This window comes from Macaca thibetana, chromosome 1 (genome assembly GCF_024542745.1).
Source record: "Macaca thibetana thibetana isolate TM-01 chromosome 1, ASM2454274v1, whole genome shotgun sequence".
NCBI classification, from domain to species: domain Eukaryota; kingdom Metazoa; phylum Chordata; class Mammalia; order Primates; family Cercopithecidae; genus Macaca; species Macaca thibetana.
The window spans coordinates 159941487-159956085 of record NC_065578.1 but is presented as its reverse complement, the minus strand read 5'-3'; the positions used below and the strand labels follow the sequence as shown (position 1 = coordinate 159956085).

General features: G+C 51.9%; 1 protein-coding gene across 2 annotated transcripts in view; it reads right to left on the bottom strand.

The window, feature by feature from the left end:
• Nucleotides 1-2859: 2859 nt before the first annotated feature.
• CHI3L1 (chitinase 3 like 1) overlaps nt 2860-14599 on the bottom strand; it is a 56824-nt gene continuing 45084 nt past the window's right edge. The window contains exons 2-11 of one of the 2 annotated variants that reach the window (XM_050764100.1): nt 10542-10647; nt 10236-10265; nt 9109-9310; nt 8498-8554; nt 7561-7711; nt 6653-6774; nt 5094-5217; nt 4399-4581; nt 3690-3806; nt 2860-3514 (exon numbers count right to left, since the gene is read on the bottom strand). In XM_050764100.1, the coding sequence (XP_050620057.1) occupies nt 3374-3514; nt 3690-3806; nt 4399-4581; nt 5094-5217; nt 6653-6774; nt 7561-7711; nt 8498-8554; nt 9109-9310; nt 10236-10265; nt 10542-10566 (1152 nt within the window). In that variant the 5' untranslated portion in view covers nt 10567-10647 and the 3' untranslated portion in view covers nt 2860-3373. Of the gene's footprint in view, nt 3515-3689; nt 3807-4398; nt 4582-5093; nt 5218-6652; nt 6775-7560; nt 7712-8497; nt 8555-9108; nt 9311-10235; nt 10266-10541; nt 10691-14599 lie in introns of those variants that run through there. The other variant, XM_050764091.1, reaches the window with a different exon arrangement.

Sequence of the window (14599 nt, the reverse complement as noted above, 5' to 3'; positions counted from 1 at the left end):
CTAAGTCCCCTGGCTCCTGTCTCTATTGGGCGGCTGGTAAGGAGCTTGTCTCCCCTGATGCCTGCCGTGGGCCTCAGTTTTCCACCTATTACAGAGAACCCCTTGCCCTTCGGGGTGGGGTGCAGTCGTAGGCAGATCTTGAAGACGCCCCAGTGGAGGAGAGCACTCTGAAGCTTCTAGACTCTTCCAAGCAGGCTGTGGGCATGGACTTTCTCAGTGTGCCAAAGGAGGCAGATATGGCCAGATTTCTAGTTGTTGATTCATTTATTCAATAAAATGTTAAGACTGGGAATCATTGGAAAGCCAGAAAATACCATGTGTCAGGAAGGAGGGAGAGCATTAAGAACTTTTATTGCTGGGGTTGGAGCAGTCACTCTGGAAAATGTGAGAGTTTTACTAGTGCCTAGTAAAATGGATGAGGTGCCTACTCCGTGACCCAGCCGTGCCACTCATGTAACACCCACACACGCCCCAGGAGCCATGAAGAAGAAGGCTCATGGTAACGTTATTTGTACTTGTCAAATGTGGGGGGAAACAGCTGTCCCTCAACAATGTGATGGATAAATAACTGTGGAGTGTTTATGCAAATCTAAAGCAAAGCATGGGGTCAAATGAGCAACTTCAGCTACTCACAGACCCAGTGAGAGCAGAAGAGCAAGGCACACAGAAATGGTGCGTCTCATCTGTCTCATCTACATTAAAGCCAAATGCAGTCAACACCGGGCTCTCTTCTTCAAGGTGCATCCGTGGGTGGTAAGGCCAGAGAGGAAGATGAGGCCAGTACAAAAGTTAGGATGGCGATGGCCTCTAGGCGGAGGAACAGGGTGTATGTGATCATGGTGGCTGCAGGGGTGCTAATGAGGTTTCCTTTCCTGACCTGGGTGGTGGTTACACAGGTTCTCACTACATAGTCATTCTTCAAATCAAACAAATACATCTATGCACTCTTTAGCATGTAAGACGTGCTCACAATGTAAAAATAAGTAAATGTGATTTATTCAGGGGCCTCAGCAGCATGCATGCTCTTCCCTTTCCTGGGGACTGGGGACACCAGGGTGTGGCTGCCTCTCAACCCTGCTGTCTCGGCTGGGGAGTGGCAGTGCAGGGCCTGGGAGCCTCTGGATCTGGCCCTCCCTGGATGGCCTTGCCTTCTGCTAGATGACTCCATGTCTTGCCAGGCAGACAGCGGGTCCTGGAACCACAAGGGCCCCTTGAGGAGTCACTCCCTCATCCATCACCCCGACTGGCCTTCAACAGCCAGGGTGCTGGTGCCCAGCTGGTCCGATCTCCATCCTTGGCCTCTGACTCTGCAGCTATAAGCGAATGTGACTAACCCCACAGTACCCTGAGTCAGCCCTGGAGAGCCTGTCCCAGGCGGGGGGAAGGGTGGCCCCAGGGGAGGGCGGTTGGCTGCCCATGAGGGCTTGCAGCCCTGGGGTTTCAAAGATCCCTGTGTGGTGGGGTGGGCAGTGGCAGGGATTAGGGAATGCTTGGCCCCACCAGCCAAAGGTGAAATGCCAGGTACCCCCTCCCCACACCCCACCCCACGCCTTGCCGAGTCCTTGCTTTCTTCGCCTTCAGCAGGGCTATGACCTTGGGATCAGTAGCATCTGCCCAGCTCCAGCTGGTTCAGATTTCAGATATTTCCTCCTTCCCTCCACTTCAAACCAGAGTCACAAACCATCAGGCCAACTTGTGATTATCCCAAGTCACAGATAATCCAAACATCAGAGAATCCACAAATCAATTCTCTTTAGTTTTGGAGTGTATATCTGGAGTCTCTTTGGATAAAGGCATTCCTGGGGCTCTGGGAATTCAACAGAAGCCTGATGAGAGCATCTCCATCTCATAAAGGCTGGAAATCTGTCTATTCTTCTGAACCACCCCATCACATCCTCCCGACCTCCTATCTCAGTCCAGCTTGAGCAGAGGTACTTTGATCTCTGGATGGGTGGAGGGATGAGTGTTAGGGGAGGGATGAGCAGAACAAAGGGCTAAGCCCAGCCCTAGGACTGCTGACAGATTTCAGTCCAGCAACGGAATGGGCTGCTTCCAAGGTGATGAGCTGCCCCTCACTGGGAGGCTGGAGGGCCATCTCTTAACCACTTTGAAGGGACTCCAGTCCCAATAGGCAGGAAGGGTGCATGAGATGACATCTGCATTTCCTGCTGGCCCTGAGGGTCCAGGGTTCAGGGCTTTCTAACCTGGTCCTGTGATGAGCTCCCACCACCTTCCCGTGGGTCAGAAGAGATGGAGTGTTGGGATGAAAAGACTTCTTTCCCAGGGCCTGCTAACCTTCAGGAAACATAAAAAGTTTCTTTCAATAGGGAATTTAATTTAGAAATCTGGATGGCAATGACTTTTTTTTTTTTTTTTTTTTTTTTTTTTGAGACAGAGTCTCCCTCTGTCGCCCAGGCTGGAGTACAGTGGTGTGATCTTGGCTCACTGCAAGCTCCACCTCCCGGGTTCAAGCCATTCTCCCGCTTCAGCCTCCCGAGTAGCTGGGACTACAGGCACCCACCACCACGCCCAGCTAATTTTTAAATATTTTTAGTAGAGACAGGGTTTCACCATGCTAGCCAGGATGGTCTTGATCTACTGACCTTGTGATCCACCCTGACTCGGCCTCTTAATATTTGGAAGGTCATCAGCCATGCTTGGGTTAAGTCCAAGGCAGGTGAATCTGAGGATGCTGGCCTCCCACTGGGGCTCACTGCAGCTAGGCAGAGGACATGGTGGCCTCATCTCTGCAAGCTCAGGGGTCCCAAGCCTCAGAGGAAGGAATCCAGAAGAGATGGGGGAGGGGAGTCCAATGGGTCTAGTGGGCACTCAAAGATAGACCAAAGCAAAGCGCCAACACACTGTTAAGCTCTTGTACTTTATTGAGCAGCTGTGGAATTAGGAAGGGGAAGTAGGATAGGGGACACGATTACATTCCTAAGTGAAGATTTCAAACTGGGCTTTGCAGAGGGTATAATTAGTATGGTCACTGTGTCTTGTAGGATGTTTGGCTACTTGGTGATAGAGCTTGCCAAAATGGTGTCCTTTGATAAGAACTGGGGGGCAGGGAGTTTAAGAAATTCCCTTGCCAGGCTTGGGGATCTGTAAATATTTCCATTAATCAACAAGTGTGTACTAATCCTGAGTCTTACATTGTGATGCCTCACTATCCCCGCAGCCCCATCCCTACCTCCCTGCCCACCAGGGCTGAGCTCAAATCTGTGTGTTGTGGCCCTCTGCATAGGCTCCAAGGGAGGGAGACTGAGGCTCAACCTGGGACTCAGCAGGGCAGGTGATCAGGCTCCTGGCCAGCTGGAGCCAGAGGGGGATGGGGCATCCTTGGCCCCCGTGCTGTGTGCAGAAGAACAGAGGGCTAAGTTGCGGCGAGGGCATCCTTGATGGCATTGGTAAGAGGGAAGCGCAGATCCTGGCCACAGAAGGAGCCCTGGAAGTCATCCAGGTCCAGGGCCCATACCATGGCGCCTGCCAGCTGCCTGTCCTTCAGGTACTGCACCTGGCAGGGGAGGCCCAGAGGAGCAGGGCTGGGTTCCCTGGTACAGAGTGTGTACAGGGCACATGTGCTCTGTGAGCCCAGCCCAGCCCTCAGTGCAAGGGACAGGAATCTGGCTGCTGGGAGCAGGGCCTCCTTCTTTCTCTTTGTCCTGAGGCGTGGCCTTGGGGAAGCCTACCTTGCTTTTGACGCTTTCCTGGTCGTCGTATCCTACCCACTGGTTGCCTTTGGTGGCATAGGGGACCTGCTGGCCGAGGATTCTATGGACTGTGGCTCCGCGGAGGAAGTCACAGATCTGAGCAGATAACAGGGGAGAGGTCGTGTGGGGAGTCGTTCTGAGACCTTGCAGGTCACCAGGAGACGCCACTCTCTAAATCTCTTTTAGCTCCTGCTGCCTCCTACGGCCTCACTCTCTCCAGGGTCTGCAGGCTGCATGCGTCACACAAGTTTATATAAAACAGATGCAAATGTCCCAGAGATGGTGGCTGCCTTGGCCCTGCTTAGCTTCTTCCATTTAAACAGAGATGCGAGGCCTGCTGGTTGACACTGAGGACAGGCCCAAGGACACACAGAGCAGCGGAGGCTAGATGAAACAAAACCCTGCCTCTTGACCTCTGCTCTTTCCTGGGCTGGAAGGAAGACCTCAGCCCCATAGCCAGAGGGATATCCCAGGGGCCTAGTGCTGCAGGCCCATGTGCCTGTACCTGCTGGAGACTTTCAGCAACAAATGTCCTAACCTTTCCCTTCCACTTCCTCAGGCATGCGGGGGCAACCGGACATTTTCTTTATTCCCAAAGGAGAAAAAGCAAGAACGTGGTGGGGAATCACCTTCCCCAGGGCTGCTGGTGGTGTGGGGGGAATCCTACCTTCTCCCCTAACTCCTTTACCTCATAGTAGGCAAGGGTCCCTGCCTCCTTGGTGAACCGGCCTGGAATTCCTGGTCCCGAGATTGGGGCTCCAACACCAGTCTCAGAAGAGGCCAGAGTGAAGCTTTTCCCGAAGGTGGGGATGCCCATCACCAGCTTGCTGGCAGGAGCCCCCAACCTCAACATGTACCCCACAGCATAGTCCTGGGTGGGGTAGGGTGGGAACAACGTGAGCAGTTAGTGCACAGGTGCGGAAGATTGAACAATTAATACTGCTGCTGTCTTGACAGCGATTATAGGTATACGGTGCACTGGGGATTCCCCTGTCCCTCCGGGAACTGATCATGTCACTTTAAAGTGAATTTTACGGTTGCATTCTTGAAAAAAATCCTTTGAGGCATAGGAAGGGACTATTACTATTTGACAGATGCAGAAATCAGGTGATTGGCTCTGGGGGCACAATGGCTCCCACCTCCTCAGTTCCCAGCTTCTCCCCATTCTGCCCCCTGCCTACACTCCATTTACCCTGCAGACTACCTTCCCAGAGCCACGGAGCATACCCAGACTTTGGGCCTCAGTTTCCTAATCTGTGGAATGGGCCTCATACCCCCTGTCTTGCAGGACTGTACTGAGGACTAGAGGGGTTGGTGTGTGAGCACTGGCAGATGGCAGGTCTTGCGGCCCCTTCCTGGCCCTCCCTCCTTCTGAGAACTCACAGTGTTGCTGAATCTGTCAGGACTCGCATCCTCCTGGCCTCGGAACAGGGGACTATGATGGCCTGTGGTCCCACGCCAGGCTCCATGAAAATCGTATGTCATGATGCTAATGAAATCCAGGTGTCTGAGGAGGAAGGCGATGGAGGGTGAGGCAGGAAATGATTAATCGAAAAGATTTAGGCCAGGTGCGGTGGCTCACACCTGGAATCCCAGCACTTTGGGAGGCTGGGGAGGATGGATCATGAGGCCAGGAGTTCAAGACCAGCCTGGCCAAGATGGTGAAACCCCCGTCTCTACTAAATAAGCCAGATGCGGTGGCAGGTGCCTGTAATCCCAGCTACTCGGGAGGCTGAGGCAGGAGAATTGCTTGAACCTGGGCCGCAGAGGTTGCACCACTGCACTCCAGCCTGGGCAACACAGTGAGATTTCATCTCAAAAAAACAAAAAAACAAACAAAAAAAGAGGAAAGCTTTTGGGCTCCCATTTAAGGCTCCAGCAGGATGTGAACAAGGGAAGCAGACAGCAGCCGGACAGGCTGCTAGCCTGAACCCCATTGCTGGCACACCACCCTGTGCCACTCCAGGGCATGGGCTCAGGGTCCCACAAGGGCACTTCAGTCAAGAATGGGTCCTCTGTTATGCCCAGCACACGTTTGGGAGCTGGCTTCTATCCCACCTTACCCCCACCACTCCTGCCATGCTTATCTCAGTGAAAGCAGATTCAAAGTAGCATCAACAGACAGCCTGGCGGGGAAAGAGCAAGGCCAAAGGATGACCTGAACCTAAGAGGCACTGGGTGGGAGGAGGTTTTGCACACCCGCAAAACCCGGTGAGCCCACTGGGGGCGGATTGCATGAATACGAGCTTCTTCGGATATGTGGGGCAAATGTTTGAGAGCCACCTGTTTCCCACCCTCTAAAGAATCCGTTTAATTAAGCACTGAGTTCACACCTCCCTGGGATCCTAAAGGAAGCTCTGAAGTCATTTTGGAGAGTCTTTGTTCCTTACTCCTGGGTTTCCCGAGACCCATGGCTCTGCTCTCTGGAGAGATGAGGCTGCTTGGCTGCTCCTTGTTCCTCACAGGCATGAGGGGCGGGGTGAGGATGAGGCGTGGGGCCAACAGGAAAGGGGGAGGCCTGTGTGTGTGAGAGAGCCTTGAGGACTCCCCAGCACTCTAGAAAGAGGCTGCTGTTGGCCTTTCCAGGGCCCAGCACTCTGCTCAGCCTGGCATGGAGAAAATACTCTGCAATGGCCAGAGGGTTTGAATAGCTTTTTCCATTTCCCTTTCCAAAATACTTTCATAGCAACTCTCTCAACTGCTCAACAACAGCCCAAGTGAAAAAGGAAAGGCAAGGATTGTTATGCACCATTTGACAGATGGGGCAACTGAGGCACAGGGCAGGTAAGCGACTTGCTCAAGGTCACACATCAAGGCTTTGGAAGAACTGGGACTGGAAGCCCAGTGTCCTCAGTCTACATGCAGTGCTAGGGCTGGGGGTGGTGGGGAAACAGGAGTGTTGACAGAGGTTCTGGGGAAGCTGCCTGGGGCAGGAGACTCACTCGGATATCTGGGCAATGTCATAGCTGCCGTCAATGGTGACCTTCCCCGCAGACACTGCTGCACTGAGCAGGAGCTGCTTTTTCCCTGGCTGGGCTTCCTTTGCAAATTCGGCCTTCATTTCCTAGATGGGAGACAGGCAGGTGAGAGAGGGGGTCCCAGAGGGCACGAGAGGTAGACTTGTCGAGGGGGCCTAGGTCTCTGTGCATCCCATTTGCTATGATCTCCAACCTGCCTGGGGCCTGGTGGAAGTGATAAAGTGGCTCATCAGTGGTCCCATCCTCAGGTCACCCATCCTTTTCCTAAAAAACTGACTACTCTTGTCACCAGACCCATGCACACCCATCAGCACTCAATTACTCCCTGTCCTGGAGGGAGCATCGGAACAGTGGGTGACCCCTATTGGCCCGCAGATGACTTTGGGGGACATTTGCCTTTCGGTCTGTGCTTTGTTCTAGCTGGTACGTGAAATCCCAAAGTTAAAGTGATTTTTATTGGTATTGTGAACAATTTGTTTAGACTTCCTTCTGCCCCTGGTAACTGGAGATGCTTGGGCTGCCCCAGACAGAGCTGAGAGCCGCTGGATGCAGTGCATGCTGGGTATGGGTGGCATCAGGATGGGATCGCAGGGTGGACAGTGGGCATTGCACTAAGTGGGTAGTGATGAGTGGGTGCTCCGCTCAGTCACAACCTTCCACCTCTTAGAACCCCACTCCCACCTCCCACCATGGTCACAAGAAGCCTTCCTTGCTGTGTGAGGTCTTCAGGGCACGGGGTCCCAGGACACTGCAGCGAGGCTTAAGTCTCTCTTTACCTGTCCTCAGGAGGACAGCAGCTGAAGCCAGCTTCTAGCCCACTCCATTGCCTCCTACCTGCCCACCTCCCTCCCTGTCCCTGACCTGACCAGCACCTTGATTAGGGTGGTAAAATGCTGCTTGTCTCTCCGTCCAGGGTAGAGCCAGGCAAGGTCCAACCCATCAAAGCCGTGGGTGCGCAGAAATGGCGGTACTGACTTGATGAAAGTCTGGCGACTCTGGGTGTTGGAGGCCATCTTGGAAAATCTAGGACCAAATCAGCCCCGTGGTGTGCTTGCTCAGTACTGATATGCTAGGTGCCTTGGGCCTTTGGTGGGGTTTCCAGGACCTGCAGAGCTGGGAGCCTGAGGCCACACAGCTCTGGGAGGGCATGACTGGGAGAGGGGTCACCTCCAGGCATGCATGTGCCTTAGAGCCAAGCATTCCAGGTTTCCTAGTCCTACTCTATCACTTACTAGCCAGCCACTGTGAAAGGTTATAACCTGAGTCTCAGTTTCATCATCTGTAAAATGGGGACAATTATAACAGCTCACCGTGCTGTTGTGAGGACGACATGGGATCATGGGGAGACAGGGTGCTAGACACAGAGAGAGCACCCAGCACATAGGTGCCAACAATGGCCATACCCAGCCCCATTTCAAGCCCTGCTCCAACCCCACCTAATTCAAAGACTCCTCCCAGGGTCTCCCCACTCCTCAATTTCACCATTGGTTTCCATCTGTCTCTTTCCAGCCCTAATGGCAGTAGCCCCAGAAGTCCCATATTTTCGAGCCTGTGAGGTAGTAAATAGAGCGTCGGCAGGGAATTGGGAGATCCACTGTTAACTTGCTGTGTGACTCTTGGCAAATCCTGCTCCCTCTCTGGGCTCTGCTTTCTTTGCCACACATCAGGCAGGCCCCTGACAACCAGGTAGGCCTTGTACCTAACCAGTCTGGAGCCCCTGGAACATCCCTACCGTGGGTGGGGGAGACCCAAGCTCCTCACTCCTATGCCATCATCCTCTGCCATCCTGCCCCTAGGAGAGGCTCCTACCTTTGAGAGCCAAAGTTCCATCCTCCGACAGACAGGAGCGTCTTCAGATTGGGGTTCCTGTGGGGCACAGGGAGGTGGGGAGGGCAGGGGTGGAATGTGGTTGTCATGACACTGGGTGTGGCCCCATGTCTGAGAGGCCATAGTAGGTTTCCTGCTTTGGGTGAGAGGCTGGGTTAGGTTGCTGATGTCCTCCCATAGGACTTCTTGGGAATCCCATAGAGATTCATAGTGGTGGATCTCTGAGGGGTCACAGGCTTCATGGGAGTTACTCTGAGGTCTGCTGCCCATTTTTGTTTTCCCCAGTGGAGAAGACAGAGTATGGCAAAGTAGAGTCATGCACATTTTCCATGCTCCCTGGAGAGCACGTTGGTGGGGGGGAGAGGGTTCCCCCTTCCCACAGAGGCTCAGCTGTGCTTCCATCTACACTCTCTCATCACCCCAAATATTGCCCAGCACCTACGGTCATCCCCTCCGCCCATTTAAGCCAAGCCCCTCTAATTCTCCAGTCATAGATGAGTAGGGTGGGGCCTGGCCCATCCTTCTGGGTGGGGTTGCCCTGTCCTGGGACCAGCCCAGCTGGTCCCTCCTCTCCTGGCCAGCCCTGGCCCAACCTGTTCTTGAGTGTGTTGAGCATGCCGTAGAGTGTCACATCATTCCACTCCCAGGTGTCGATGTGATCGTTGCTTATATTGGCAAAGCTGTAGATGATGTGGGTACAGAGGAAGCGGTCAATGGCATCTGGGAAGCAGCTCCCATCGCCTTCCCGGTACTGGGACCAGCTGGTGTAGTAGCAGACCAGTTTGTATGCAGAGCCTGAAGGAGAAGTCAGGGGTGGGGCCCGGGCCAGGATTCGGCAAGAGACCTCAGGCTGAGCCCAAAGCTGAGCACCAGTGGGGTGTGGGGGTGGGTGAGGAGGAGTGGGATGCAGATTGTGAGCAAAGTCATAATTCTTAAATGAAAGGAGCTGGTTCAGGTCCCCCTGCCTCTGGGGAGTTCCCTGACTGGTGAAAATAAGGCCTGTTCTGGAAATGCTTAGAAAAGATCAAATGCAGGGGATGAATACGCTACAGGCATTGTGTGGGGGAAGGGTAGGAGCTGGTGAATAAGGGTGAAATGGGACCTGGTGCCAGCACAACAGGCTTCTTGGAAGCAGTGGCTTTGTGGGAGGGGAAGGCCCAAGACAGCCTGTGTCACAGATGGCTCTGGCTTTCAGGCTGGCACCTTTAGTGACCTGCAGTGAGGTCCTTCATCCATGAGGGACTCTGGCCCACCTTTCTCTGCCTCCTGGTGAGACTGCCTTTAACTTGTAACCCACCCAGAATGGCTGTCCTGTGCTCTCTCAGCAGGTCCCCCAAGCTGGGGCACAATATCACAATGGACCAGGAAGTCCTTCCTTGCCTCTAATTCCGTTTCTCCTGCTGCAAACAATGTGGGCATCACTCATCCAAGCAGCTATTGGGCAACTGTACTAGCGGCTCCCAGGGACTGTTAGTCAAAGCCTTCACTGAACCAGGACCTTTAAAAGTTTCTTATTTTGAGAATTTTCACATAACCAAAGAGTATAGTAAAATAAACATCCATATACTCCTCACTCCGGTTTAGCAAACGTGAATATTAAGCCATTGAAAGAACAGAAGAAACTGGCCAAGTGTTCCCCTGGATCTAAGACCTCTTCCACACCTGCCCTGTGCCCTCACCACACCTCTGGACTTAAAGTAGGGGTGGAGGGATTACTCACAGCACTGGAGCAGCACCAGGACCACAAAGCCTGAAGAGAAATCCAGGGTCAGACCCCTGCAAGTGCATCCTGCCCTTCCGCCCTGCTCCCTCCCCCAAGCAACTGAGAACCCCCCCTCATACCGTCGTGCCCCCACCCCACCCCGCCTCCTGGTTGCAGCCTCACTCCCTCCCCTGGCCTCTGGCTCTGCTTCCCCTTCCCCTTTCCCCACTCCCTTAGTCCCCTACCCAGCAGGTAGAGGGCTCTGCGGGCTGTCTGGGCCTGAAAACACAACTCTGATGGATTGACCGTGACTAGCCCCGGTACCTGTTTGAGCCGCCTTCACACACATTCTGGCTGCCGCAGAGCAGGTCAGGGTGTAGCCTCTTCCCTTGCCCACGGCTCCTGGTGCCAGCTACCTAGACAGGGCCTCTTCCACAGGCCCTGTACTTCCTTTATATACCTGTCCCACTCCACTCCCCGACTCAGCAAACCAGCCCTTTTATGGGAACTGAGCTATGTGTCAATGAAGGAATCACGAGGCTGGCAAGTGGAGGCGGGGGAGTACTATGGATTACCAGAGGAGGGTTGAGAAACCACAGAGTTTTGAAAACTTTGGGTCAGGTCTTCATGAGGCACCTGCCAGCAGAGGAGCCACCAGGGTGATGATGGGGGGCTTCCGGAGATGTGATTCAGCCGCATTTCCCAGCCTTCCTCCCACTCCTGCACCCCACCACTGGCGCTCTTGCCAGCAATTTCCTGGCTTTTCTGGCAGCCTCTACCTTTGCATCTTCAGCATTCACTCCAGGCCCCTGGCCAGGTGGAAACTGGGCACAATTGAGTTACATAAGCCACAGTGCCCTGAACAAGGCTGTTGTTTTCTTCCCAGGCTCAGCATTGCCCTGCCTGACCTACCCTCCTACCCTCCCCCTCACACTTTCTCTGTGTCTTCAGGCTGGGCAAGGGCCAGAGAGCCTTGGGAGGAAGGAAAGCACACAGCCTGAAACTGAGCACTCCCTTTTGGGCTCATGTCTGCTTTTTTTTTTTTTGCAATTTATGTGCTGATTATTTAGAGGGAAAGACGGGGAAATTCCCAAGAATGGTTTAAGCCCTGGTGCTATTTTGTTTCTGTTTTGAAATTCCCATAAAGATGAGTGAGATAGGATCTTTTGCAAGCTCGGTGCTGCAGTGAGGCACTACGGAGGAAATACAGGCCCTACAGGGCAGCTGCAGGGAGCATCTCAGATCAGTCAGCTCCCCGGCTCACTCAGTGAGGCTTTGGAACCCAAGCCTGATGATACAGCCCTTCTCTAAATCCTTCAGTGATCTCTCATCACTCCTAGGACAAGAACAAAACTTCTTAACGAGGCTCTCTGCCTGATTATGTCCCTGTTTGTGGATAATTTTTTTTTTTTTGGCCAAATATCCAGGACAACTCCATTCTTTGCAGGCTTAATAGGCAGTGAGTGAAAAGTTCAGATCTCCAAGAGCCAGAATGGATCCGAGGGCTTCTCAAGAAAGTATGTTCATTTTTCACTAATGTTAGGTAATAATCGAATTTTGTCCAGGCTGGTTTTGCAGCTCTCTCTTGGTGAGGTCTCTCTCCTCTCTCCCTCTTCTCTCCCTCTTTCCCTTTTGTCTTCCTTTAAAACTCAGCCAGTCCCTTCCCTTCATTGTAAGAGGGGTGGACAAAAAGCGGCTTGTCCAGAATCACGCTTGGTGAATACGAAAGGGGCATCACTTTTCCTTTTTAAGATGACCGCCTCCTTTTGTACGCAAGATGACTGACAGCAATGATAGTCAATGATAGCTTCTTCTTGTTCATTTGGGGCGCTGAGAGGAGGACTTCTAATTTCTAATAGTGATATTATGAAGTGGCATGCAAATGCAAAATTTTTCACCGCAGAGCACAGGGTGTTAAGAAAACACCTCCTATTTTCACTATCTTCCTTTGTTAAAAATTATTTCACAGGCTTACATTGGCCCAAGCCTTGCTGTCCTATGCTCCCTCCAGCTCAGTTTATTAATTCCACATGTTCTGTCTGAGGGCAGCTTTGTCACAACGAATGGCCAAGATACCCCCTGGGCCTGTGTCGACAGGATTTGCCAAGCGTCCCATAGGCTTACCACCTCCCAGCCTTATCTCAGGCCGTGACCCCCACACTCCCTATATTCCACTCATGCTTGTATGTCTTTTTTTAATTCCTTATATTTGCTCTACTGACTCCCACCACAGGGCCTTTATATATGACATCCACTTGCCTGTAAATAACTGTGAAAGATCTGAGATTTTATGCTGCTTGCAAATTAATGAGATAGCTACAGTTTCATGAATGTTGGCAGAAGATAGGAGACTCCTAGGTCAGAGACAAAGGACTTTATTATCCATGGCACAGCAAGCAGCATGAACTTCATGTTTGGGTCAGTTCCTCTTAGCCCCCAAGTCCCACAAGGGCAGTGTTGGAGGAGCCCGGGTAGATGCTGTGGATGCAATGAGTTACATCACAGCAGAGGAATCACTAGTTTAAGGAACCCAAATCTTTCATGCTGAGCAGTAAGCCTTCCTCACCTTGGCCAGCCCAAGATAAGGGAGACACTATCTTTATTATCGGACAGTAAACAAATCTGCCTTTTGGTCTGGAGGGGGACACTCTTGCTATCTTCCAAGGGTGTTTGCTGTGCAAACATCACTAAAAAGATTGCCTAGAACAAAGAAGCCGGTGCCTCTGCCCATAAGCTGTGCAGGAAATGCAGGCCACCCATGGAGAATTGCAGCCTAACACTGCTCTTCTTTGGCTGCTTTATTCTTCCTCATCCTTCAGATTGCAGCTCAGCAGGCACCTTGTCTGCAGAAAAGGCAATCTCCAGGTGACAGAAAACCTGCTATGGGGCTGTCAGAGCACTTTGTACCTCTCTCCTTAATATGTGACTCAGTTATAATTTTATATGTTGTGTGTGGGAGTGGATGCTTTATTGTTTGCCTCCCTCACTAGACTACACACTCAGTAAAGGCAAGGGCTGGGTCATTTTATCCACCTTTTTATCTATCCCCAGTGCTTGAGACATAGTAGATGCTCAGTAAAGTACTCATTGAATAAGTTAGTAAATGAACACATGATCTCAAAATGGTGCATAACTTCATACTCTTACATTTTGAGTTTAAACCCTGATGTTCTCAAAATTTCATCTCATTCAATAGTTTTTGTTACTCTGTGAAGAACTGACTCAGGAGGTGCCGTAAAACCACAAAACAAGCTTCCTGACTTAATTTCCCTAATCAAACATTTCTAGGCCCCACAGTACATTGATAGTGTTCAATCAATGCTTGTTAAGCTAGTGTACTAGACTAGTTGTCTTGCACTGAGGTAGACAGTAGAGACAGAAAGGTGAATGGGAACAGAGAGGCAGTCCCTGTCCTCATGAAGCATACAGTCTGGCCAAGAAGATGGATATTAAACAAAGAAAAACAAGTAATGTATTACAAAGGAAAGGTAGGTGTTAGCCTGCCCCCTGCCCACTGTAGCCCCACAGAAAAAAACTGTGCAAAAACCTGGGGCAGGAAGAGGCTGTTATGTTCCAGGAACCAGAAGAATTCAAGAGTGGTTGAGGCATGGAATTAGGGGGAGGGAGCTCAAGAGAGGCACAAGATGAGGCTGGATCAGGAGCCAGAGGGTGGACATTACCACCATTCAGAAAACAAGTTCCCGGGAGCCTGGGCTGGCTCCTTGGGCACAGTGGTTTTGAGGATTCCTTCATTTTGCATGGCGTGTCAGGGCAAACAGAGGTGGTATTGACGCCCCACCAAATACTTGAGGAGAATTCTCTCTTTTTCAAGCAGTCTCTTCCTCCAGAGGATGGACTTCTGCCAGGCAGGAATTCAAATCATCTCCAAATCCTCAGCTCGGCGGTGGTGCTGGCGCACAGTAGAAGCTGTCGAAGACTCAGAGGCAGAAACACTTAGAGAAGAAAACAGTTGCTTGTGAAAAGCGGAAGCGAGTCAGATTTCAGAAAGATGGGCTCTTCAAACACGAAACGCAACAAGTATTTGAAGGGGAAAAAAAATGACCCAAGGTTATCACGTTTGGTGGAGATCAGCATCATTTTTACAACACAGCTTCACTTAACGGCATAGCAAAAATCAGGGATGAAATTGTTTTTGTCAGGGAATTCTCTTTTTTTTTTGAGGCAGGGTCTCACTCTGTCACCCAGGCTGGAGTGCAGTGGCGTAATCTGGGCTCACTGCAGCCTCAACCTTCTGGGCTCAAGCCATCCTCCCGCCTCAGCCCTCCAAAGTGCTGGGATCATAGGCGTGTGCCACCGCACCCAGCTGGGAATCCAAATTTATGGGAAATAGCCAAGGCTTATTATTTTAGAGTCCTAAACCA